The sequence below is a fragment of the Phasianus colchicus genome, chromosome 5, assembly GCF_987193195.1.
Source record: "Phasianus colchicus chromosome 5, bPhaCol1.hap1.1, whole genome shotgun sequence".
In the NCBI taxonomy this organism is placed as follows: domain Eukaryota; kingdom Metazoa; phylum Chordata; class Aves; order Galliformes; family Phasianidae; genus Phasianus; species Phasianus colchicus.
In genome coordinates this window covers 29329553-29353552 of record NC_143440.1, presented here as the reverse complement: position 1 = coordinate 29353552, position 24000 = coordinate 29329553, and the positions used below count along the sequence as shown (strand labels likewise).

Sequence of the window (24000 nt, the reverse complement as noted above, 5' to 3'; positions counted from 1 at the left end):
TTGCTAATTTCCAGGCGTTTGCATATACTTTGATTCATGAAAGGTCCCAAAAGAGTTGTTCTGAAGGCTGGTTTCTTTTGAATGTCTACTACAAAGGTGTTCATGAGTACTGGAGGAATTTATGATGTCAGAAGATATAATATCAAAAGCAGTGAGCTATCCAATGCTGAGCATGGAATAGTGGAGGAATCCTTCATTAGATGGTTCAAAATGTGGTGACTGTTTGCATACCTCTATAATTAATTCTGTGCTGTTTTTAAAGGAATAACAAGGATTTTGTCCTGGAGATATGTGAGTGTCAGGGATGATTAAAAAACAATATGTCTAATTTAAAGTGGCCAGAAAGCTGTGTAATGTCCAATTTAATTCAGCAGAAATGAAAAGGTTAAGGAGGTGGGAAGCAGACATTTAAAGGACTGTAATTTCAACTAAAAAGCATTTCTGATTCTCTTCATGTATCTGGTTTCAACTAAAGAGAACTAAACATTCACTATACAAATGAATAAAGTCTAGATTTGTTATCACAAGAAATTTTTAATATGGTTTGTGACAAGCAATATCAAAGTTATCAACTCTCAAGCTTCATCTGAAACCAGACAACTCTCAGCAACAAAAAATGTTGTGCACTGATAAACATAGGAGGCATATTGTATTTTTTAATTAAATATGAAAACATGAGCTGTGTACATTATTTATTCCCTAGAAAACACAGCAATTTCAAAAGTTTATCATAAAATATTTTCATGAAATGAGTGAACCAGCAAACACATGCACTTGTGTGCCTTCCCCCCTCCAAAGATAAACGTGATAAAGAGACATACGCAAATGTAGAAGTTAACAGAACAAGTGGTGTTTTGTTGTTGGTTGGTTCTTTTTGGAAAGGATGGAATGTAACATTGTGCTCGACTTTCTATGTCACAACAAAAAATATTTGGTGCAATATTTGAACATTTTCTTTTTAAGTTTCAATCTGGTGGAGAAAAATACCCTTTTCTATAATAAAATATGTCTGTTCTTTTTAAAACGTAACTTTTTTGCACAAAATAATTTTGTAAACTGTCATTTCAAGGGCAAGGTAGGCGGTCTCATGTCAATGTCCTCCCCCCCATTTAAAAACGTGATCTGTTATCTGAAGCAAAACAGGGAAACACAAAAAAGAGCGGAGCAGAGGCTGCTTTGCAAAGAGAAAGAAGGGTGTGTTGGACGGGGAGAGGGGAGGGTTGTGTGGTGGGACAGAAAAAAGTTAAAGGTCACTTTCGCCATAGAGCGCCGTGGAGAAAGACATGTAGTCCAGGGCACCGGGTACAGCATCACGGCCATTGTAGGGTGCCATTCTAGCAATGCAGTACTCAGCCTGATCAGGAGGCAGTTCCCGTCGTAACTCATCCACGGTGATGTAGTTCTGCAGTGAAGACACAGGATAAGGCAAACGTTATCTTCAAAACGCCAACAGCCATCAGAGGGACCCCACTGCCTGCACCCACAGGGCAGCAGACAGCAGTCAGGGGCTGACCACAATAACGAGACTTGTGCTGTGTGCCCATACACAGAGCTCTCTGGGCATGCACCTCTCAGGGAAATGTAGTTGCTCTTCTTACTGTTTGGCCAAGAAAATGTTTTTACAGAGGAGGGGGAGAATTGTTTTTGCAGGAGACATGCCGGCATACCTAAAGAAAAGGCCTGGTGGGAGTTCAGCTAAGTTTGTACTTTCTCACTGAAAGTGGAGGTCCAGCTTAAGGCAAACAGGAAGACGCAGAAATTTCATTTGGATCCTGCCCCTGGCTGGCAGCAGTTTGTGCTGCTTGGGAGCTGCCATTCCCTCTCTGCAGAGTGTGGAAAGGAGCCAGCCCCACTAGCACTGGCTGGTGGCACCACTGCAGGCAGCAGACAATTTGAACGCTTCTGGAAGCTTTCACAGCTCTGCTAATAATTCTTGCCTTTAATGGCAGACATTTTTAATAAGCAGGCAAAATGTCTTAGATAAATTTGGCTTCTGGAGATTCATTCGGCTGAGGTGAGGCTAGCTTGGATTCTTTTCATGCAGCTAGTAACAGTAACTGCCTGTTTGCTAACCAGTAGGTTGTGTTTAGCTGACTTGCTCGCAGTTTTCTGAATAACAGCTCAGGTTTCAGAGTATCCCTCTCTCTCCTTTTCGTTTCTATTCCTTTTATCATGCCTTCAATTTTGTGACTGGAATGAGTAGATTTTTCTTCATTATGAAATACTGTCTGATTCATGTTATAGTCACTACAGCATATTAAACACTGAAAATTATATTTAATGTACTATAAGGAATAAATGAGTTAGTAAATAACACTATATCCCCAAAAGCGTCCTTTCTCAGTGTTTAGTCCATCACAATAAGCTGGAATTTTCAGGCCTTGAAAGACAATAGAACTGGCTTTAGTCAGGTACTGTGCCTGAGAGAAAGATGGACACTATGGGTTTCTATGTTACAGGTTATGAAAAGATGACTAGGGAAGCAAGAGACCAATGCTGGATGAAGGAGTAACTCATTGTAGCCTGAGAAATAGAACCCCATGTTTCACATGAGATGAATAAAATCATTAGAAAACACAGAGAATCACTAGTATTAGAGATACCACTTATTCTTTCAATTATATTGAAGACTAGTGGGAATTTTTATGTAAGAAAATTAAGAATATATAATTTTTTATATCATCTGGTTCCACTGATGTTTCAAATTTAGAAGAGTAATACTTCACCATCATCCTGTGATTTTCCTTATTTTCAACCAACTTATTACAACATGTCCTTCTAAAATTGTATAGCTTGCAGATACAGCATATCTTTAATGACAGTCTAGTCTCGCCTCTCGACCTTCTGGCTAAGATCATGTGTAGTATTCTGTGATTGACTGTATCATGACTGTAGTGCCACAGATATATCTACAAAGATTGTCTCAAGTTTATAGCTGTCAGTAATTAACAGTTTTTCAAGAAGATTAATCAAGAACCATCTGTTTATTCATACATTTTAAAGTAACAAATTGAAACTAAGCTCTTAATCAATTTTTTAATGCAAGAGTGGGCAGCATAGTTCTGCTGATCTGCTGACAGCTGAACAGGACTTTCAAGTGCCTTGGCAGGCTGCTCATTAACCCACACTTTAGCCTCACACTCCTCCAGCAATGCAGTGTTCCTGTGAAAATGCCCTCCTTGCTAGAAAGTGCTTCCCTCGACACTTCCTCTTGCAGACAGAAGGGAAAAAGGAAGGCAGGAACAATACAGATTGGAAGGAAGAACATAGAGCCTCACCTTATCTCCAGCCAGGATCTTGAAAGAAGCCATAACCTGGTCAGCAGTATCTGTATCTGCTGTTTCCCGGGACATGAAGTCAATGAAGGCCTGGAACGTCACTACACCCATGCGATTAGGGTCGACGATGCTCATGATGCGGGCAAACTCTGCCTCTCCCTGGAGAACAAGAGAGCCATGTAAGCCTGGACACCTGGGCAGCAGTGCCATGAAAGTGAGGAGAAACTGTTCAGTAGCACATCTCACAGCTGGGAAAGCAAAGTCAAACAGAAAAAACTTCAGCCTTTCATTAAAATACTTTTTTTTTTTAATCTGGCTGTTGTGTGCCCCCCACACAACTCCCACTCATTTGTCCTTTGGAATAAAATATTCTCAGCTGTGCCCTAAGATAGCGTCTAACTCCAACTAGCTCTAGGACAATGCTTCTACTAGGAACAATGTCATATAGACTTGCGGGGAAGATGCAGCTTTCTCTGTAGTAGATGCTGTGCTAGATGTCTGTAGCAATATTGGAAGATTCATTACATCCTTTTATTTCCTAAACTTTCATGGTTCTCTTCTGCTACTAGAACAGAATCCACCAGCAGAAACATCTCTGGGGCTTTGAATGTTTTCTGGTTATTGTAACTAGACAGGCTTTGGAGAAAAGGACTTCTATATCTAGAAAGGCTCAGGAAAGTAGCTTTTACAGGAATGGTTCTACAGATAAGTTCACTACAGAAGGAAAAACTGTGTTGTGAGTTTTCTGGTTTTCTGTAAGTTTGTTTGTTTGTTTGTTTGTTTTTTGTCTTTTTATGTAAACAAAATATTATCTATTCTCATCTGTGGGGATTCCTTTCTCCCCAGGTAAGGAGAAGAGGAAAGCAGAGCTGAGTATTCTCTTGGGTACATACTCTTTTAACACCTCTAGATCAGTATATCCTCCAGATTAATTGAAGTATCTCATCAAATGTTACTGCAGATTGGCACACTGCATCAAAAAGTGTTTATGTTTACACTGGGTTGATAAGGAAGACAAATAAATACTGCTTTGCCTGACATCAGGTCAAAGATACTGAGAGTAGAGCTCAACATTTTTGCACCCTGGTCTTCTGCCCTTTGATGAATATCAGTCTTTGGTGAAACTCTGCATTAGTTACCATGCTTCTCAAGGTGCCACATGAATGTGGAAGTGCTTTGGTGAGGAAAAAGCTACAGGGAGGATGACTGGGACTTGAACCTACTTACATGAACAAAGACATGTGAAATAAATGGCAGGAATGAGAGGAGCAACTTTGAATGTATTCAGAAATCAGGCTTCCAAAAGAGTTCAGTTGATGCTTAGGTCTGGGGAACTTATGTGCCACTATGTAGAGCATATGTACCAATATAAGAAAGTATTGTTTCTTCCACTTGTAGCCACACAGTTTGATAAATATAATTCTCATTTGAAATACAAAGAATTAAGATAATGATATAATTTTTTTTTAATCTTCAGCTACTGCTGCAAGACAATTTTACATGTACTGGATTGAACATCAGTTGCTGGAAAATAAGCTCATATTTACCTTGATTCACTCACTACACATTCTCCCTTTCTTTTTGAAGGTGGCTAAAAGAACCACTTTGAACAGAAGTGATAGAGGGCTCTACATTACCATATTGTAACCCATGGAGATAAGGCAGGCTCGGAAATCTTCACAATCCATCATACCAGTCTTCTTCTACAGAGAGTGATGCAAAGATGGGAAAAGCCAAGAGAGAAAAGGAAGACCAGTCCAGAGAGAAATGAACCCACATGAGACATCACAGAGAATGAGTTTTAGGGAGGAGGAGATGGAAAAAAGTATTTACAGGACAATGAAAAACAATGTAGCAAAGGTAGTTTGTGAAACCATGATGTAAAAGTTGTTTTGGACACAGAATAGTTAGCACACATGGATAACAATGACGAAAAAGCGGAAGATATTAAGCAAGACGAATTGAGAGATGAACAAGAGAAGGAGTGTTAAGTGACACAGAAGTAAACGGAATAGTTTAAAGACATAAAAGGAGTTCCCACAAGACAAACCATTACAGAATTAAGAAGGAACAGATACCAAGGTACATTTAGAAATAACATAGAATGGAAAAGTGATGCATATGTAGTCAAACACAAGAACAGCAATGACAAATAGATTAAGACAAACAAGAAAAGAAAGGGAAAAAAAAAGTTATTTTTTCATAGCTTAATATCTGTCTGTGTTCACCACTAGCATTCAGTACCTGTGCATCGTTTCCAATATCGTAACCCAAGCTGATGAGACAGGCTTTGAATTCCTCAGGGCCAAGTGTGCCGGAGTGGTCCTGGTTATGCGGTGTGCCAGGCAGCAGGACATGCAGTGCCAGTGGGGTGATGGTGTGGGGCAGAAGGAAGGGAGACACAGTGGAAATCAAAGGGAGGTGGAAAGACAAAAAACAGGTGCACCATGCAGTGGGTGAGAGGACAGAGTGGAAGAATGACATGCAGATAGAAACACAGGAAAGAAAAATAAAAAGTGCATATTAGATATCACAATGACATTTCAGGATGTGCTAAAAATGCTCTTGGAACAGTTCCTTCTGAGAAAGCTGATCACATCTTGAGAGTGTTTGATAAAAACAGTCATTGCTCAGAAGCCTCAAGACCTCCATCTCCCAAGTGAATTACTTGCATCACAGCTTGTTATCCATAGTGCCAGAAGCCCTGTGTTTCGCTAGTAACCTGGTGTGCAGGTAAGCAGGAAGAGGCAGTGGGTAGCATTGCCTTATTCTTTTAGTCAAAAGTCCCACCAAAGGAGTAGGTGAGGGCAGGTATGTTTGCCAACACACCAAGGAAGCTGAGCTGTCAGGGCATCCCAGGAACAGACAAAGAAAAACAGCTGAAGCTCAAGGGAGCAGTGTTACTGCTGTACTCATGAGACCTGCACGTAAGGTGGAACTTTGACTGGCAAGCTGTTTGAAGTGTTCAGCTCTGAAAACAGCACAACTGTACAGCATGGCACAATGAGGCTTGGCAGCTGCTCTTTCCCTTGCTTATTCCCTCTCTCCCAGTGTTCAGATGTATCCATGATCACAAACTACCACATGAACTGAGAATCCCCATTTGCCCCACAGAATTTTAGCTCAGGATAGCCCCAGGTATTGAAGAGCCCCCACCAGCAGCCACCATCTCTGGCCATAGAAAGAAAGCTACAAACATCGTTGTGGGGCCAATTCCTGTGACTTTTCTCAAACAGTCAGTTTTTTTAAGCCCTCATAACTCAAATACATAGCTGAAGATTGGGAAAGACACAATCTTTTCGCATTATCATTCAGACTGTTGTGGAGGAAAGGGCAAATGACATACAGGTAAAAATGGTAAATTTACAGGGCTGGAGTCTGCTAAGGAGGGAAGACATGGTTTTGGTTTTCCTTTGAAAAGCTAGAGAGGGGCTCGAATGTGCTCAGCAGTCTGAAAGTGTTGTCAGCCTCTGAGAGGGGAAGCTGCAGCCCTGCTCTCAGGAAATCCTTCAAACAGTCTGGCTCGTGCAGCAAATGGTGGAAGGCACCTACATTTTCATCACTGATTTAGTACCTGCAGGCTGATCATGGATTTCCAAACATTGAGAGGGTTAACAACTGAACCTACAGCCAGTCGTGAGATGGTGTCAGGTTTGGACTGCTCTCTCTGCCTCCATGTGTGAAAACTTTCTGATTTGGTTGATAGAAGGATGCTAGCTGATGGCTTCTCACCATAGAAGGAAGAGCTGCAGGGAGGGTGGATAACCAAGGGGAGGATTTTCTTTGAGGAAATCGTTTCTTTTTGTATCTGTTAGTGCCTTGACATGTATTTCCACAGTAGGGCAAGGCAGGCTTTACATCAGGGTTTACGTTTTGCAGTGTCATGCTGTGCACAGATCATCCTGTTTGCTCCATACAAGAGTAATGCTGTTTTTTTTCAGTATCAGTTTATGTGATAGTCTATTGGAGTGGAGGATGGCTGCTCCAAAGGATTCTATAAATCAAGATAGTGAAGCTGAGCTAAAAAACAAATTTCCTAAATAAGCCTTCAAACATTTTCAAACTTTGTCTTTACCAGGGATCTCTGAATTTCAGATACCTTCCAGCCTAATGATCACTTCTCAGTCTCCGTGCTCCACAGGAGTGGCATTTTTAAGAATCAAACATATTCCATTGATCTAGTTTTATCATGGTGACTGTTTCTTATTGCACTGTGCAGTCTAAATGGAAGCTTGCAGCTTACCAAGCTGCAGTCAACACTGACTTACCCTGTCAAAATGATTGAAAGAGGCTCGGAACTCATTCATCTGTTCCTGGCTTATTCCTTTGGCATCACGGGTCAGAATCTGGTTTTCCACTTCATTAATGGTTCTAGCAATTGTTGTTAATAGCTGCTCCCAGCCCACTCGAATATGCTGGAAAAAAAGAGAATAAGACAATTTTAAAATTAAAAAGTAGCTCTTCTGCCTCTAAGGCTACTAGATCAAACATGCAACTTGTGGCAAATTAAGTGATCCTGATGGCCAAGGCAGTCTATTTGCTCAGAAGAGCTTCCTTTTCATCTGCCATGTAAGCCAACTGGATGTTTAAAATATGAATTTTGACAGGAGAAAGTATTGAAGAGGCCACTTTCTGCTCATAATAAAGTTCTGGTCCTATTGCAAAGATCTTTTCCCTTGTAGCTTAGCTACCCTGGGGGCCTTTAACACAAAAGATGATGCTTATAGGACTTATTTGGACAGAAAACTCTCTTTACATGAACCAAGAAAATAAATTAACCACAATCCTTGGAATATACTGGTGCTCCACTACATCTGTGGCCAGATCTGGCCAGAAATAAAAAAGCAAGTTTCAAAGCCTGTCTGTGTTTTGATGGATTCATGTTGAATTCAGATTGTTTCCACAAAACCTCATGTTGTCAACAGAAAGCCAGACTCTTATCTTGAAAAGGTTCTGTTGGACTTTTTTCTTCTTCCACGCTATAGCAGCTCAAAATCACCAACACTTGTCTGAGCTTTCTAATTCCAGTTAGTGGGCTAACACAGCCAGGATACAAGACCAGCCACTTTTTCAAGCAATACCATTGATCTGATTTAGGTTATTTCTATTGTCTCTATGTGTGGAAGTACAATGGATTGGGACGGCATAAAGTACAGTAAGGCTGAAAAGAATTTCAGTGACATGATGTTGCATGCTTGGCCGTTCTGTCAAGCTCTCCGCTTTCCTAAGAACCACAACATATTGCCTGATCTGGATGCAGCTGGTGCAACAACAGATCGAGCTGTCTGATCTGCTGGCACTACATTTCAGCAGGGAAAAGGCACTGCGAAACATTTACCTCCATGGTGTAGTTGGTGTGCTTGTTGTCAAAAATAAGCGCCTCCTGGATCTGTTGGTGGTCTCCTTCCAACTGGTCGATCTTTGGTTTGTAATTCACAATGCTTTTCTCATATTGCCGCAAGTGGTTGAGCTGGTCCTCCAGAGTCCCATGCATCTCTATTGAAATGCGGCCAATCTCCTGCATTAGCAAAGCCAAAGGTATTAGACCCTGTTAGAAGGAAGAGCCTTCGCGTGGCTGATATTTATTAATGCAGCTATTTCATGCTTACACAGGATGATGAATCAAAACAAAAATACATCTCAGAGAGAAGTTACTCGAGATGAGCAGACAGCATCAGCAAAAATTTCTGCAGAGCCTTGAACATTTTCCAAGTGGAGCGCATCGTATAAAATGCACCTAATGTAAGGATGCAAAAGAAGGAAACTGTAGTTCTTAAACTAGTACTGTAGCAAGCCAGAACTTTTCCTGATGCATTCTCTGCCACTGTGTTAATACTTCTACAGAGTAATAGTTCTGTAATTGCTCTCTTCTTTTTATCTCCTATCCTCATTAACAGCTTCATAATTTTCATCTTACCAACTCCAATTACTTTAATTCATACTTTACCTAAAGAGAGAAGATCTCCATTAAAAATGTTTCTCTTCTGCTGATTTTCAGCACACTAGATGTATTTATTTTCTCATATGTAACAAGAGCCATGTGCAACTGCTATGAAAGCAGTTCCATAAAAATATGCTTTTGATGCAGGGTCTTTTTCCCATGCTGCATATAAATTCAACTCTATTAGCATATCAGTGTTCCCCATTCTGGGTAGCATTTTTTATCTCTTTACTAAAGAGTTAGGGGAAGAAAAGCACTTCGGTAACTGGTACCAATCTTTGGATTCTCTGTATTTTCTATAAAAGTTTCCCTTGTAATCTCAAGGAATAATGACCACATCAGTAGTAAAAGGAGAATCAGAATAAAAGGACCAATGAAAAATCACAGAAATGAAAAAGAAAATGAGAAAAGCTGTACCTCCATCTTGGTCTGAATCCAGGGACCAATGACATTGGCTTGTGCACCAAACTGCTTACGAAGTCGCTCATTTTGCTGCTGGCGAGCATGTTCTTCCATTAGGGCTTGATCCCTTCTAGGAACCAGCTGCCGCACCTAGAGCAAAGAGTAACAAAGTGTGCATTTCATATATATGAAACCAAATGAATAATAACTCTAGAAACTGATGCAAGGAAAGGGAAACAGAGAAAGCGCAGAGTCCCAGTGTGAGTGGGTTTGTGAAGGGGCTGCTAAAAAAGACTCAGGGCTGCCAGAAGCACTTAATCGTGGCTGCTTTTTGGGGGAGCCCCAGGTGGAGTGGCTGTTGGGCCTGGGCACTCTCTATGGCTAGGGTTAGGTTTTGGAGAAAGCACAGTGCTTCTCTGTCAGTGCGGTTGCAAACAGGCCTGTAAGAATAGGGAGAGGAGTGCTTGTTCTGAAAAAAGGCAGTCATAAGCTTTAGGACTTGCAGGGATGCTCATAGAATGTGAATCCTCTTCAGTGCAGGATGAATTCTGCAAATTCATCTCATGCCATGAAAAGCAGCTTTCATCCATTCATCTGGGGTTTTGGTGCCTGATATTTGCTTAAATGCAAAGTAGTTGTAGTCTGCCACTGATTTTGTGGTAAGGACCATCAGCACAGGCTGGTATTGAGCGTAACTGCTCTGTTAGTACTATAGCATTAGAAAGCTCCTTGTCTTTTGGGGCTGAATATCTGAAGGGTTGAATGGTAGAGAAGGACACTGACTCCCATGCTGTACTTGCTTTTCAACTGAGAACTTAAAATCTCAAAGTTCTAATTTCATCTTTCCCTAAAAAAATAAGAACAAAAAAGAGATCTGACACCCTTAGGTATTTATTTTAAAGGTCTCTTCCACTTTCCACTTCCACTTTTGAGCCAAAAACATATGGCAAATGTGCAAAAGCTCAGCAGTAAGTGTGAGAATAACAGAAAAAGTAATTCCCTTCCTAGCGCCCTACTGACTGAGCAGCAGCCTTCCCCACACTAACTGCAACGCTGTAAAGAACTCACATGTTCCCATTTGCCATTGATCTCCTGTGGGGTGATTGTAGTGTAAGGATTCGTTCCTGCCATGTTGACGTGGTACGTCTGGACAATCTTTGAGACTTCATTGTGGATTCCCAGGATGGCCTGTCGCTCCTTGTCGGCATCTGGCAAAGTGGCTTTGAACTGTTCGTGGGCTGTGGTCAATCCCTGTGGAAGGAAGACAGCAGCAAAAAGAGCATTAGTCACTGAATAGCTCCTTGACCAAATACATCTCTGTTGAAGTAACTGCAAAAGCTTACACATTTCCAGGATACAAAACAGGCAGCTCCAACAGACTTCCAGTATCTCTCAGCATCACTCAAAAGGTTGCTTTAAGTAGTTAAATGAAGTCTCCTTTTCTCTCTATTTGTTTCTGTTCTGTTTTCACCAGAAAGAGAGATCACATCCCAAAACATGATGGAATAATTCTGGCTCACAGTTTAAGGGAAACTGTTTCTCCAACACTGCTGTGTGACGGGCTGTTAGTCCCCTTAGGGAAGACTGAACTGCTAGCATTACTCTAAAGTGGCCATATCTCATGAGCCTAAATGCACCATACAGTTCTTCTCCCACTAGATATGTACTAGGTCTATAACAAAGATGACTCCAGATGAATAACAAAGTCAGATCCAGTCTGATCAGGGTGAGTTAGAACTAGATGAAGGTCTTTCAGACCGCAGCAAACCTGCACAGGCAACATAAGCTCCTGTTGCTGAAATCTGCTCCCTCTCCCTGTACACAACAGGCTCTTTCTGTTCCCCATCTGGCTGTGGTGCCCAGTGACTGTGATCCAAAGACTGAAGGTGAAGGCATGCTTGTTGGCAGCTTGTGGACAGCTGACAAGCCGGTTGGTCCTGGCTCACTTCCCACTGCTTCTCTAGGCCTTTAAGATGTTTCATCCCAGAAGTCTAGAAGATCAAGAGTAGGGAAGCAAACACAGGGGAAAAGGCAGCAAAACAGATGTGAGACAGAGAAACGCATGCAGGGATAATGGAAGGAACAGTGTGGACAGAAGAGGGAATGAAAGTAAACCTCATAACTGACCACTTTCTTACAGCACATACATTGTAACTACTTTTGTAAAATTGCTTCCTTACATGGTGACTCATTATTTTGCAGCTGCTGCAGTGCCTGTAGAAATGTAATGAAAGTCTGGGAGACCTGGGGAATATTCTGCAGTCACAAAGAGATGATAGAAATGTTTAAATGCTCTTCAGATTTGTTTTGCATTATGAAAGACTTAGTGAACCTCCTGCTGGTTTCCCACTAACTGCTTCACTGATAGCCATATTGCTGTCAACCATTCCTACAAAACACTCATCAGGTTTTGACAAACTGACCAGGTCCTGAGAAAGCACAATGTCAGGAGGAAATTATGGCAGAATATCCTGGCTGTTCATGACAACCAGCTAAGTCCAAATGAATACCTGGATTCTTTTCAGAAGCCCATCAAGCGGAAGAAACAGACTCCCCTCTAGAACCCAGAGAAGGATAATTCCTGCTCTTGAAGGTCAGAAAATTACCTATAGATACTTCAAACTCCTTTCATGACACTCTCTCAGAAGAGGAAGTCCCTGTTGTCTTGCAAGAAGCAAGAAATCTTTGGCTTCAAATGGCAATCTGCCAACAAAGTGCAGAATCCTGATGTTTCCTCTGCTCAGCACTGAAACCCAGCTCAACAGTCACCCTCGTGACACATCACATAGGACCAAATGACCTGAATATAATATTACATGGACAACTGAGCCGCAGAACCTGACAGTAGAACTAAGTTTTGTTCATTTTGATTAAACAAAAACACAAAAAAACTCAAAAAAACTCCCAAAAAACCTAAGAAATGCAAGATACTAAAAAATTCTCTCAGCTTTCCAGCTCTCATTTATAAAACTGGAGTCACCACGAAAAATCCTCTGCCTTCCCTCTATCCCAGCACAGCTGGTGCAAATGACTGCTCTGTACCTGGATCTCCTCAATGGTGTGAACAATGAACGTGTCCTGCAGGTCCTCCATGGCCCCTTCCATCCAGTTATTGAAGGGGGCAGCTCGTTTGGCATATTCCAGGTACAACTGGTCAATTGTTTCCAGTAGCTTCTCTGTCCTCTAAGCATGCACAAAAAGAAAAAGAAAATCAGGGAAGATGGTTAGAGAATAAAAATCACACAGATATGTGGGTTCTTTGAGTTGCTCCTTCCTTTCAGACCTCCTTGGTACTCTCCAGTGGGCACTACAGCAAAAGTTTCTGTTGAGACATTACACACAGGATGGATTTTTTCCTCACTCTGAGGAAGAAGTATGAGGTCCTTTGAAACAAAACAAAATGAGTCTTTTCAAGCAGAATAAAATTACAAACACAGAAGACTAGAAACAAATCAATAGCCTGAGCAAATGACTGGTACTGTAGCTGGGCTGGAAACAGGTTAAATATACTGAGACGTAGCTCTGGGTTACAGTCTGGGATTTCTAGAAGTGGACAAAAGTGCTGAAATAGGACATTCATGCCCACTGTAGCTTGTTTCCCACAAATGACCTACTCCTGTAATCCCAAAGGTCGTTTTGGAGATATGACTCACCTCTAAAGCTTCTCTACGTTTCTGGGTTAGGGCACCCAGATTATCCCACTGATCACAGATCTTCTGGCACCTGGCATTGACACTCGGAGAGTCATAATAGTCCAGCTCACTATGAGGGGTGGAGAAAAAGAACAAAATACCAAATAAAGGCCTTTTGGAGAAGAATGATAAATACATTAGAAGTCTTTATCAGTTTTAAGAATAGATGCAAACTGAAGGTTTGTGGTCTCTGCAAATGAAGTATGCCAAAAATACAGTAGTATCTATCTTTGGAGACACTGGCACATCAAACAACACAGAACAAGAAAAATAACCACACTCAAGGCTGCTCTTGGCTACCTGATGGGAACTAGTTGGCACTGGGGGAAGGGAGTCTTTACTTGGGCTGGGAATAAGCAGATTAAAAGCAGTAGTATGCTCCTGTATTCTGCTTAAGAACATCACATAGGCTAGCTACCTGCATGTACATACATCAGGAGAAAGGGCAACAATGATTTCATTACAAATGCAAAGAAGCCACTTCAGATTATTTTAAGAGAGGTGGCAATCTTCAGCAACAATTTGTTTATTTAGGACAATTCCTGAATTACAGTGCAAGTTTCTCTCCAATATGTCAGACAGATGGTACTTGGCTGCAGTGTCTGTAGCCTGGCATTCCTGGAAGAAGGGCTGTTAAGAGCATGGCTAGAAAATGGGGGGTAGGGGTAGGCCAAAGCTTGTAGTTTCGCACTGCATTTTGCTCTTGGTTCTGCACATGATCAAAGAGGGAGAAGCTTGTAGGCAGAGGGAGACAAGAAAACTGTGAAGTGTCACCCATGAAAGAGAAGCTGGAATAACTTGCTGAGCTACTAAATGACCCTGGACAATATGATGATCATTTCTCTTAAGCAGTAATACAGGTTTCAGCAGTTTCCTCCTACTTCATTTCTTCCCATCATTGTACTGCCCCTCCTGAGGTGTGTGGGCACAACTGTTGGTAGAGTCTTGTGGAAAAATAGTCATGAAACAGCCTTGGGCTAAAAATAACATTTTCTTTGCTACGTTTTTAATCCAGATCAGTTCCTTGATCTACTTTGCTGCACAGCAAGCACTGCAGCTGAAATAACTGCTCCTGAGTCTTGCCTATAATGCACTCAGATCACTTGTGCTGGGGAGTCAAATGTACCCATACCCCCCCACACGCCCAGTATGAATAGTCATAGATCTTCTTGATCTCCCTGGCAGTGCATCTGTGGGGGGAAAAAACTGCTCAGCCATGTTTATTTGAAGGCACAGTGTCTTTACTAATGTGGGAGATGGCTTTTGGAAGGATGGTAGAGCATTCTGTTCTCACACTTTGGATGAAATTACCTCTCCCTCAATTTAAGATGCATCTCTCCCTGTTGCTATTAGAGTTGCTGTTTTGTCTGGCACATAGCATTTGCTTTGGAAGTGACAGGTCAGCTAATGCTTGCTGACTAATTAGCCTCAGTTTTAATCTTACTGACATGGAGGATTGCCTTGAACTCTCCTCCTGTTTCAAGGTCAGTCCTCCAATGGCAAAGGGAACACTTCTTAAATCTGTGTTGGTAAAGAAGATAATGATCTTGATCCAATAATCCTGATTTTTTAGAGAAAAACAGTCATTCAGCCCAAGGGAGCTGGTCTAATCCAGACAATGTCTAACTTGAGATAGGTTGATGTGATACAGAAGTATTTTTAATTATAGGAAACAAAGTGAAAGCCAAACTGCTCAGACCGTTTTTGCCAAGACATATGCAGGGCTTAAAAGTCTTTCCCTTTGCTCTCCCTAGCAATCAACTTCCCACTCTGATGAGACACCATTTATTCTGGTGACTGGTCGCTCCTCACTCCAGGAAAAGGTGTGGAGGTCAATGTTTCTAAACCAGGGGGAAGCCCAAAGGGAGTTGCTGGAAAGAGCCCCTGGTGCAAGTGCTAACTGGATGCACATGGCACATTATTCTTGGAGCAAAATGCCTGCAGTGGCAACAGAGGCCATGATGGGCTGAAACAACCGGGTTTTTTTCTTCACTATTTTTGACAAAGCAGAGCCAACTGGGAATCTCTGAAGTGTATGCTATCCTCTGCTATTTCCTTCTGCTCCTGGAAAAGCCAAACAGTGCTTCAACTCTGAAACCTAGCAGGGGCCAGAGACAGGTTTCCTCTTTACGAAAAGGTTCACAGCAGCATAACAAGCTGGAAAAGAGTGGAAACTTGGCTTGAGAAAGTAATTCTGCCTCCCCCTCATCAGCACCCACAACTCAACCATTTCCTGGCCTGCTTTTCTGGTGTGTCTGGATACTGAAGAGAAGTATCCTAGATACAGTTTGGAAACACTTGGACTTCCCAACATTTTTGTGTGGGAATGATTTCATGGCTGTCCAGAGGGCAAAGCTGATCAGGCCTCTCTGGCCCCAAGGATCAGATGTATGCTGGGGTGCCGTACTTCAGCTCTTGTGCAATAGCAGCAATCTGTTCCACGCGGTCTTGGTGTGCAGCCAGGTCGCTCTCAAAGGCCTCGTGTTTCTTCAGCAGGGCCTTTATCTCCGAGAGGGTAGCAGTTTCATAATCCTTCTGCTGCAGCATCGCTTCCTTACCTGGGGAGGGAGCCAAAGGACAGGAGAATGAAGGACTGGACCAAATGCTCCCAAAGCTCCCTTGCACCTAGACAGCCCTGGGGCCCTCCATTTTGCATTTTCCCCACTCTAGACACTTCCCAAGTCTTGCCCTCACACATACCTGCCTAGAGTTGCAAAATTATAACTTTCAAACCACTGAGAATGAGTTTGCCATGATCAGCAGAGATGAAATAGCGCAGCAGCTCAGGTCTCTGCAGTCACAGCTTATACCAAACTCATCTTACTATGTACAAATTGCCCTATGCTGGTAAATGCCAACTGCAGCATCTACTGTACAGCAACCTCTTTTCTCCTCTGTAGCTCTATTTTATCCAAGAATCTCACCCTGTCAGCTAGGGAAAGCAGATGCAGAACAGAGATCACAGTGATTTTCATGATTTTTTTCCTAATAAAGTAATGAGTGAATCCCTGAAAAGGAAAATCTCATAGAAGAACCCATATATGATCCATCTCTTCCTCCCTGCATAACTGACAGCACTATGTCAGGCAATAGAAAGCATGTAGGCTGGCATTTACCATCTGTCCAGGACTCGTGAATAGATGCCTTCTGCCGGAACTTCTCTGCCAGGTGATCCAGCCTCTCTAGCCTCCGGATCTCATTCAACAACCACTCCTCATAGCCCTTCTCAGCCTGCTCTAGGCCACCCCAGGCATTGTTTATATCCTAGAGACAGGAGCATGGGAAGAAATAGAGGTGAGAAGTTAGGGTAGAAGTACTTCAGAATTATTTCCAGTGGGCTACACAGTTCAAATTGGTTGGAGAGAATGGGTGTGGGTTTTTAATCTCAGAGAGTTGTGCAGACAGGTCAAGAAGACAAAGTGTCAGACTTAAGATAAGCAGGTCTAGCAGTAATCAGGATATACTTGTCTGCATGAGAGAACTTCTCTAAACATTCCCACACACAAAAATACAGCAAAACCCAACCATTTCTGAATTAGAAAGAATGAGAGGCACCCAGACGTCTCCTCATAAAGGCATGGAACTTGTGAAGAACCGCAGAGTCTGGATTACAGACAGAGGAGCAATGATTTCTTGCTCCTCTCTTATCATGGAGTTACTGAACTGTATTCTGTGGGGTTCCTACTACAGAATAGCTCACTCTGAAGGTGGGCATTACTCTGCCCACCAATAGACATAAACAGGTTTCATTTTTTAGAAACAGCTTGGGCATATACAGTCAATTACACCCACTCACAGAAACCATTTTCCCTTCTGAAGGCATGAAGGCTGGCCTGTTGCTGAGTCGTAGCTTGGTCTGCAAGGTGTTGAAATTTATCTCAAGTTGGCACTTCTCTTGGACTTTGGGGGGCTTGTGCAGGCGGCGGTAGTCCCGAAAATCCTCCAGTTTTTGCTGCATGGCTTGCATGGTGTTCTCTGGTGCCCGGTTCTCCAGCCAGGGGATGGTGCGACGGATCCACTCCAGCAGCTGCAAGACAAGAAGCCTTGAATTGAAACTGTGTTAAAACTACAGATGTTGGCCTGATCTTACTAGGGACCATTTACTTTTGTTTGCTATCAGAAAGGTTCTACCTACAGCAGAGATAGTTAAGAAAACCTTGCCAACCTTTTTGGGATTACATCTTTTTTACTTATAAGCAGCCCATTCCTTACCACACTGAGTAGTGCTGCTTGTACAGCACTGCCAGTACAATATGCTTAAGTCATAGCTTTCACACAATCAGTACCAAATAATGTCCTTAGACTGCACTAAAGCCTGAGGATTTTGTTGGGTTGTTGCACAACTAAAGGATGCTGTAAGACATATTAGCTCCAGAGGTATCTGGAAGGAGAAAGCAAGTTGCTCCCTCTAGTTATGCTTTTCTCACTCTAGCTGCTTAGAAGTTAGCATTGCACTTTGAGTTGCAGAGCTGGCAAGGTGGCAACAGGCAGTCTACAGTGTGAGTGAAGTAGCGTCCTACACTTTTCAAACCGGGCTGAAAACAGGCTTGTGAGCTATGTTTGGCCTATGTTTTCCATCTGTCCCTCCATACTTATCTTCCACAAACATACTCCAGACCACATTTGGTCACTTGTGGAATTTAACTGGTGTCAGTCTGTCAGCCTTCCCCATTAACCAACGCAGTCTCAGATTGTATTGTACACAGATACTTTCCAATTATCAGCAAACAGATATTTCTTTCCTCAGTTATCTACCTCTTGACTTCCTTAGATCCAATTCCTGACTTCTGCACTATGCTGGCATACAATTTGTATGAAAGATATTATTAGACATATATGTAGTCGTGAACAAGACAAGTCAAAACAGCTTGATTTTTCCTTAAATTTTATTATTGTTGTGTCTGCTCCTAATAAATGAGAAACTAAAACCTGCTACATGGGAATTCTCCACTTAAAAGCCAATTTTTCTTTCCTTTCATTTTTCTCAAGCTAGAAGGGAAAGAAAGAAGATTCTAGGAAAACACAGGCCAATAGCACTGCCCAGGATTAGCTGTAAGTGTTAAATGCAATCACAGAATCACAGAATCGCCAGGATTGGAAGGGACCTCAAGGATCATGAATCTCCAACCCCCCTGCGATTCCTTTCTACATAACACCACCCAGAAACCAACAGCACCACGGACACCTACATCACTGGCCAGTTTTTCGTAGTCTTCCATGAGCTGTTCATTCTCTTGGTTGACTGCCAGGACTTTGCAAATACGATTTGCTGCTGTCTCCGCCTGCCAAAGAGAAGAAAAACAGGAGAAGGGGAAAAGTGTGAAAAAGTTATAAACCAAAGCTTGCTGCTTAGCTTCCTGCTACATACCTGTGGGTAAAGTCTCCTAATCTTGGCTCTTGCAGCCTGTCTGTGCTTCAACACATCTGTCCTGATCTCTCTCTGCATGTTATCAGAACTTTCGTAATGCTTTTTTTCTCCTTCGAAAGAGAGTACATTCCTTCAGAGATTCTGAGCTTATGTGATTCCAGCCCTGTGTTGTGAGACAACCACATTTCTATGCTTTTTCAGAAGCTACTCTTGCAAGACTGCCCTGCTGTTTCCTGCCAAAGGGACCCCAGCTACCTCTTTACAAAGACAGCTTTTGTCATCACTTCCACTCCTCTCACCAACATGCAGAGCTGCAACACCAGGAACTGCATGGTATCAACCTGATGGGTCTCTCTACTTACTTTTACCTATGAGACATAATACCTATCTGCATAGAATCATAAAATGACTTGGGTTGGAAATAACCTTTAAGAATCACCTCATCCAACGCCACTACCATCGGCAGGGACATCTTTCACTAGATCAAGTGAATACATGTATCAGACTTTGGAAATGTTCTAGATTTGATTCAAAGATAAAGTAGTAGATATCCTTGAACTTAAATTCAACTCAGCAAAGATGTTTTCCAGCTTTCCTTGTATTTCTGGCACCCATAACAGGATGATATCCCCAGCATCTTGCTGCATGACACCTAACATGTATTCAGGTTGTTATGATCCAGCTGAAAAGAGGATTGTTTTTCCCCCTTTAGTAGTATTTCTGCTTACTATCTCAAAGTAAATCTCAAGAAAAAAAAAAAAAAAGAGCCTGTTGTTACTATAGCTGTTGGGTTTTTTGTTTTGTTTTTTGTCTTTTTTTTTCACATTATGGGACCAAAACCTGTCTCTCTGCAGAGAGTGGACATGTTAAAACATGAATTTGGAACACAGCAATGCTCAGAAAAAATCCCAGCTATGAGCTCAGGAGTTAACAGCCTGCACCAGAGTGCCACAAGTGTTTGGCAGGGGCAATATGCAGCAAGCTAATTCTTGTACAGTGTTTATCTGTGGATCTGTGTGGATCCCCTTATCAATATTTTGGCAGATGTAATGCTGTAAAGCCTCAGAAGATGTGGGCCTGTGATGGATGTCAGGAGACTGTTCAGCACCCTCTTATTGCAGCACAGCTATTGCCCTGGTGCCTGTGTAGGTGCTAGAGCTACCTATAGGACCCCTACAAAGGAGTTCTCCTCACTGAGTCACAGAGACCACGTGGAGATGAAGAGGAGGGCACATGCCAGCACTACAGGCCAATTGTCAATGCTATGCCCTGTCTTAAAACTCTGTGCAGGACTGATGCCAAAAGAAGCTTTGCTGAGCTTATAGCTGGCAAGTTTCAACCTCTTTTTATTTGTAAAAGGCCTTTTATTATCTGTTTACTCAATCTTCAAGGCTGTTTGAAAAAAAAAAAGCTCTAATTTTTGCAGCTGATGTGAGGCAGCAACAAGAGGAAAAAAGTCACAGGCTATATAGTGACAAACAGATTGCTGAAATCTCAGCGAATATGATGATCTAAGCCATTTTTAAGAAGTTCTAAAAATGTATATTCAGTGATCTGCCTCTCCATTAAAGTCAGTCAGTTAGCAGATACACAGATATTAACTAACTAGAAACATATCAAAGCAAACTGTACAAGAGAAAGCCATTTCATTAAAAAAAAAAAAATGCTGTAAAAAGTGTAAATGATGGTTGTATTTATGAAAGCTTGTACTTTGATCTGTTTTTACCAAAAGTTTGTACTTTAATGTGTAACTTTCTGTTACTCAGAGAAAACCTTACAGGCATGGGATCTGTCAAAAAAACCAGGGCCAGAGCCCTACCATGAATGCACCTAGTGGCTGCAGGGGACTGGCAGTCACAAACGTTTACCTCAGTCTTCCCAGGAGAGAAGCTCTCTGTATGCTCTTAACTCTCCATTTCTTTTTTATACCCTTGGAGCTCACTGGAGCAGCAGCCAGCTGTGCAGGAGGGACCCCATTTGGCATAGGCACACTTACATCTATCTGACAATAGATTTCCTCCAGCTGCCTGGGATTGTGTGTGTATATACGTATTGAACATCTGTCCAAACACAAAAGCCCTCAGAATGTCAGCAATTACGACATTATTTGTGTTACCCTAGTGGTTGACATGCAGAGGCCAATCTTCTTCCTCTCCTGCACCAGCACTAGCTCCTCTGTGGTTCTTGCCTACTCCAGACATGCTGGAGGCATGGGGCAGCACTGTCAAGATGCACCATCTTGGGGTCTGAAGTCTGCATAACTGTATTTGCCAAGGACTTGTGTGATCTGATTAGCTTTGGTACAGCATGGCACTGACACATTATACTACTTTCAGTCAAACATCATTTGGAGGGCAAGCCTAGGGCATTCTGCTTGATACTGCACTGCTGCAAGATATGCATGGACTGTTGGGTAGGCTCAAACAGAAATATGAATAGCCAAAGAATAGCAGAAAGAGAACTAACTTCTCTGTTTTTTGTCTTTACTGTAACCTTGACCCGGACTGCTTAGGTTGGATGTGGAATTGTGTCTCTAGGTCTTGGTTCCAGGTCTCTTCTTACAGAAGGGTGATACAGGAAGGCATTCCCACAGAACACTACCTAGGGAGGATGCCTGCCTGTGGCCCTCTGGCCTCAGAGAATTATCCCAGAATACTATGTCAAACACAGTCTTTTCACAAAATGGTAATACATTAGTTAGAAATTTTCACCCCCAGAAATCAGGTTTACAAAATATTAAGCTGACCAGTAGTAAACAATCATGCATTTAGTGTGAAAGTCAGAAGCAGTTAGAAAACAAGCAAACCAACCAAAGCAAGTATACCTACAAATATATATATATATATATATAACAAAATGGCATAAAGAAAAAGCAGCCATCTACACACACATCAGGCTGGGGACCCTGTACCTTCAAAGGCTCGGTACAAGAGAGTGAAAGAAGCAGAAAGCGGCTCATGGGACTTCCCCTTCAGGACTGGTGGCAGTAATGAAAAATCTGAATGAAAAATGGAGTGATATCACAGTCAGTCACCTAACCGTGCACGAGGCGGCAACACGTTACAAGACACTTTGGGCTGGGGCTTGCACTCAGTCATCACTCTGCATTTGCCCTGGGATTTGAATCTGTCCCTTGGCAGCTGGCGACTATGGCTGGAGAGCTCCAAAAAGGAGATCTGCTCCTCCTGCCAGGTCACTGCTAAGGTGCTGGACCATCAGGCCTACTAAAAATTTAATTTATTATTAAATCTGTAATTTTCCGTATAAACAAGTTACACCACATGGGTTTTAAGAAGTTCCATCACTGGTTTTTGCCCTGTCTACTTGGTTGAGGTCCTGAGGCAGCAGAAGATTGTTTTCAGTTATCCCAGCAGACCTAGCATCCATCTAAACTGCTGAAGAGAACATGGGACCTGCTAAGCAGGTTTCCAAAGGGCAGAATGGGCACAGATAGAAGAGAAGTGGATTGAAGAGGGACACGGCCACTTCTGCAGGAGGCCACTACCCTCCTCACATTTGTGGTTTGCTCTTTCTTTAATCTGGAGTTCTTTGGGTTAAGCATGGAGGAATCCCTAAGAGGCACCTGGCGAACAGCAAGCCTTACCACCGCAGCATGAGTTCTGATGATACAATTGTCAGAGGCAAGTATCAGCTGGATGGGGCTTGTAGCCTGGTGTTAAGGGTTTTGAACTATTTAGGAAAATTCATGTCTACATAAACCATGCCAAGTGGGCAAACGTACTGCACTGCTGTGGGATCTATTTCCAATTCATTGGAAAGCAGACAGCATCATTAATATAGACGAAACAGGGCAGGGAACAAAAAGTTTGACCTGAAGAGCTGCTCCCTGTAATCTACTGCCTGTTTGCCCTCTGAAAGCAAGCATGAACATGGTGTCTACATCAACATGAACCCTTAGCATCATGTTGTACAAAAGAGATGGAGTCTTTCTGGAGTCAAGCTAGCCCTCAAGCTGGACAGCACATGGACTGTGCCTCAGGTAGGAAAGACCCGGTGAGAGAAAGAAGTTATGAAAATAAGGAGATTTTACATCCTTTTCAAAATGAGAAGGATCTGGTCTTGAACTTTGGATTTTATTGTTTCAAAGCCCACAGTCTGAAGTTAGTGATGATCTTGCAGAAAGGCTGCAGCCCAATCAGGCTATGGCTTGGGAAGAAAGGCTGGAACTTTTTCTTCCATTTGAAAGACTGCAGGGAAATAATTTTGAAGGAAGTTCATCCAAAGAATGTGACTGTGAATGACTACTTGTTTCCTCTGAGGACAAATGTCCCAGCGCCAGGCAAAGAGACTGGAGTAACAAGGAAGCAGAGGAAACATGATTGAAGCTATGGGAATGGGAAAAGCAGGGGAAAGAGAAAAAAAAACATAGAGGTAGTTTGGGAAAGAATGACCACAAATTAAAAAGAAATTGAGAAGTGAATGTACTTAGGAAAGCTCAAGGCCTGGTAGGCGTGGACTTTGTGGCTGGAGCACAAAAGTGCTACAAAAGATGCTACTGCTAAGTAATCAGTTGATAGGATACAATCTAGGGAAAGACACCTGAGCTATTGAGGGCTGAGTATGAACAGAAGGCAGGCAGCGCAAAGGGACCAGGCTGCGACGTGCCGGGCCAGGCTAATCTGCTTACGGTACTTCTGGAGATGAATCACCTGGCCAGGGTGAGGCCCAATAGTCACTAACATGGTATACTGACTGTCAGAGCAGACATTCTTCTTTCTATGCCAACTTCATCAAAATGCTTTCTCCACCACTGAGCATGACAACGGAAGAGAAGGAGCAGCTCAAATGTGTTTGAAAGGATAACTAACCCACTTCTCCAGCAAGACTGGAGCTCATGCATCCAAATGCAAGGCTGGATGGGGCACAGCTGAGACTGCTGAGCTGTGCCAGGCAGAGGGGCTGGATCTATCTTTGGTGGAGAGAATCAGTGGGCATGGCAGGGATGGGAAGGGGTTGTTAGCAGTAAAGTCTCACCTTCTGTGCCCCTGAGAAGGCGTGGTAGTAACATGAAACATAGGTCATTATGGCCTTCTCATCCGGCCTTAGCGTGCCTATAATATCTGTGCAGAGAAGGAAAAGAGGTTGAAAGGATAAAGTAAGAAGCAGCACATAGAATAAAACAAAATAGTCATGGGTGGCGTGAGAGAGGGGGAAAAAACTTCCCATCATGCATTGCAGGACAGGCCAAACAGATTTCCATGCGGAGAGCTGGGAGTTCGGATCAGAAGGTGGCTAGCAGCGTTGGCTTGTGGCTCGAAGCGGCACCCCTGCTCCCTCCTCCTGAGTCCAGGAGGGTCC

At 42.5% G+C, this 24000-nt stretch overlaps 1 protein-coding gene across 6 annotated transcripts in view; it reads right to left on the bottom strand.

Annotated features, from left to right (window-relative positions):
* Positions 1–514: 514 nt before the first annotated feature.
* Positions 515–24000, bottom strand: part of ACTN1 (actinin alpha 1) — an 80548-nt gene continuing 57062 nt past the window's right edge. Inside the window, exons 8-22 of one of the 6 annotated variants that reach the window (XM_090141152.1) lie at positions 23677–23762; positions 18503–18595; positions 17110–17340; positions 16430–16577; positions 15721–15871; positions 13275–13383; positions 12664–12804; positions 10690–10872; positions 9637–9771; positions 8617–8796; positions 7547–7693; positions 5523–5603; positions 4916–4981; positions 3279–3437; positions 515–1402 (exon numbers count right to left, since the gene is read on the bottom strand). In XM_090141152.1, the coding sequence (XP_089997278.1) occupies positions 1244–1402; positions 3279–3437; positions 4916–4981; positions 5523–5603; positions 7547–7693; positions 8617–8796; positions 9637–9771; positions 10690–10872; positions 12664–12804; positions 13275–13383; positions 15721–15871; positions 16430–16577; positions 17110–17340; positions 18503–18595; positions 23677–23762 (2069 nt within the window). In that variant the 3' untranslated portion in view covers positions 515–1243. The remainder of the gene's footprint in view (positions 1403–3278; positions 3438–4915; positions 4982–5522; positions 5604–7546; positions 7694–8616; positions 8797–9636; positions 9772–10689; positions 10873–12663; positions 12805–13274; positions 13384–15720; positions 15872–16429; positions 16578–17109; positions 17341–18502; positions 18596–23676; positions 23763–24000) is intronic. The other 5 variants (XM_031593669.2, XM_090141151.1, XM_031593670.2 and 2 more) reach the window with 5 other exon arrangements.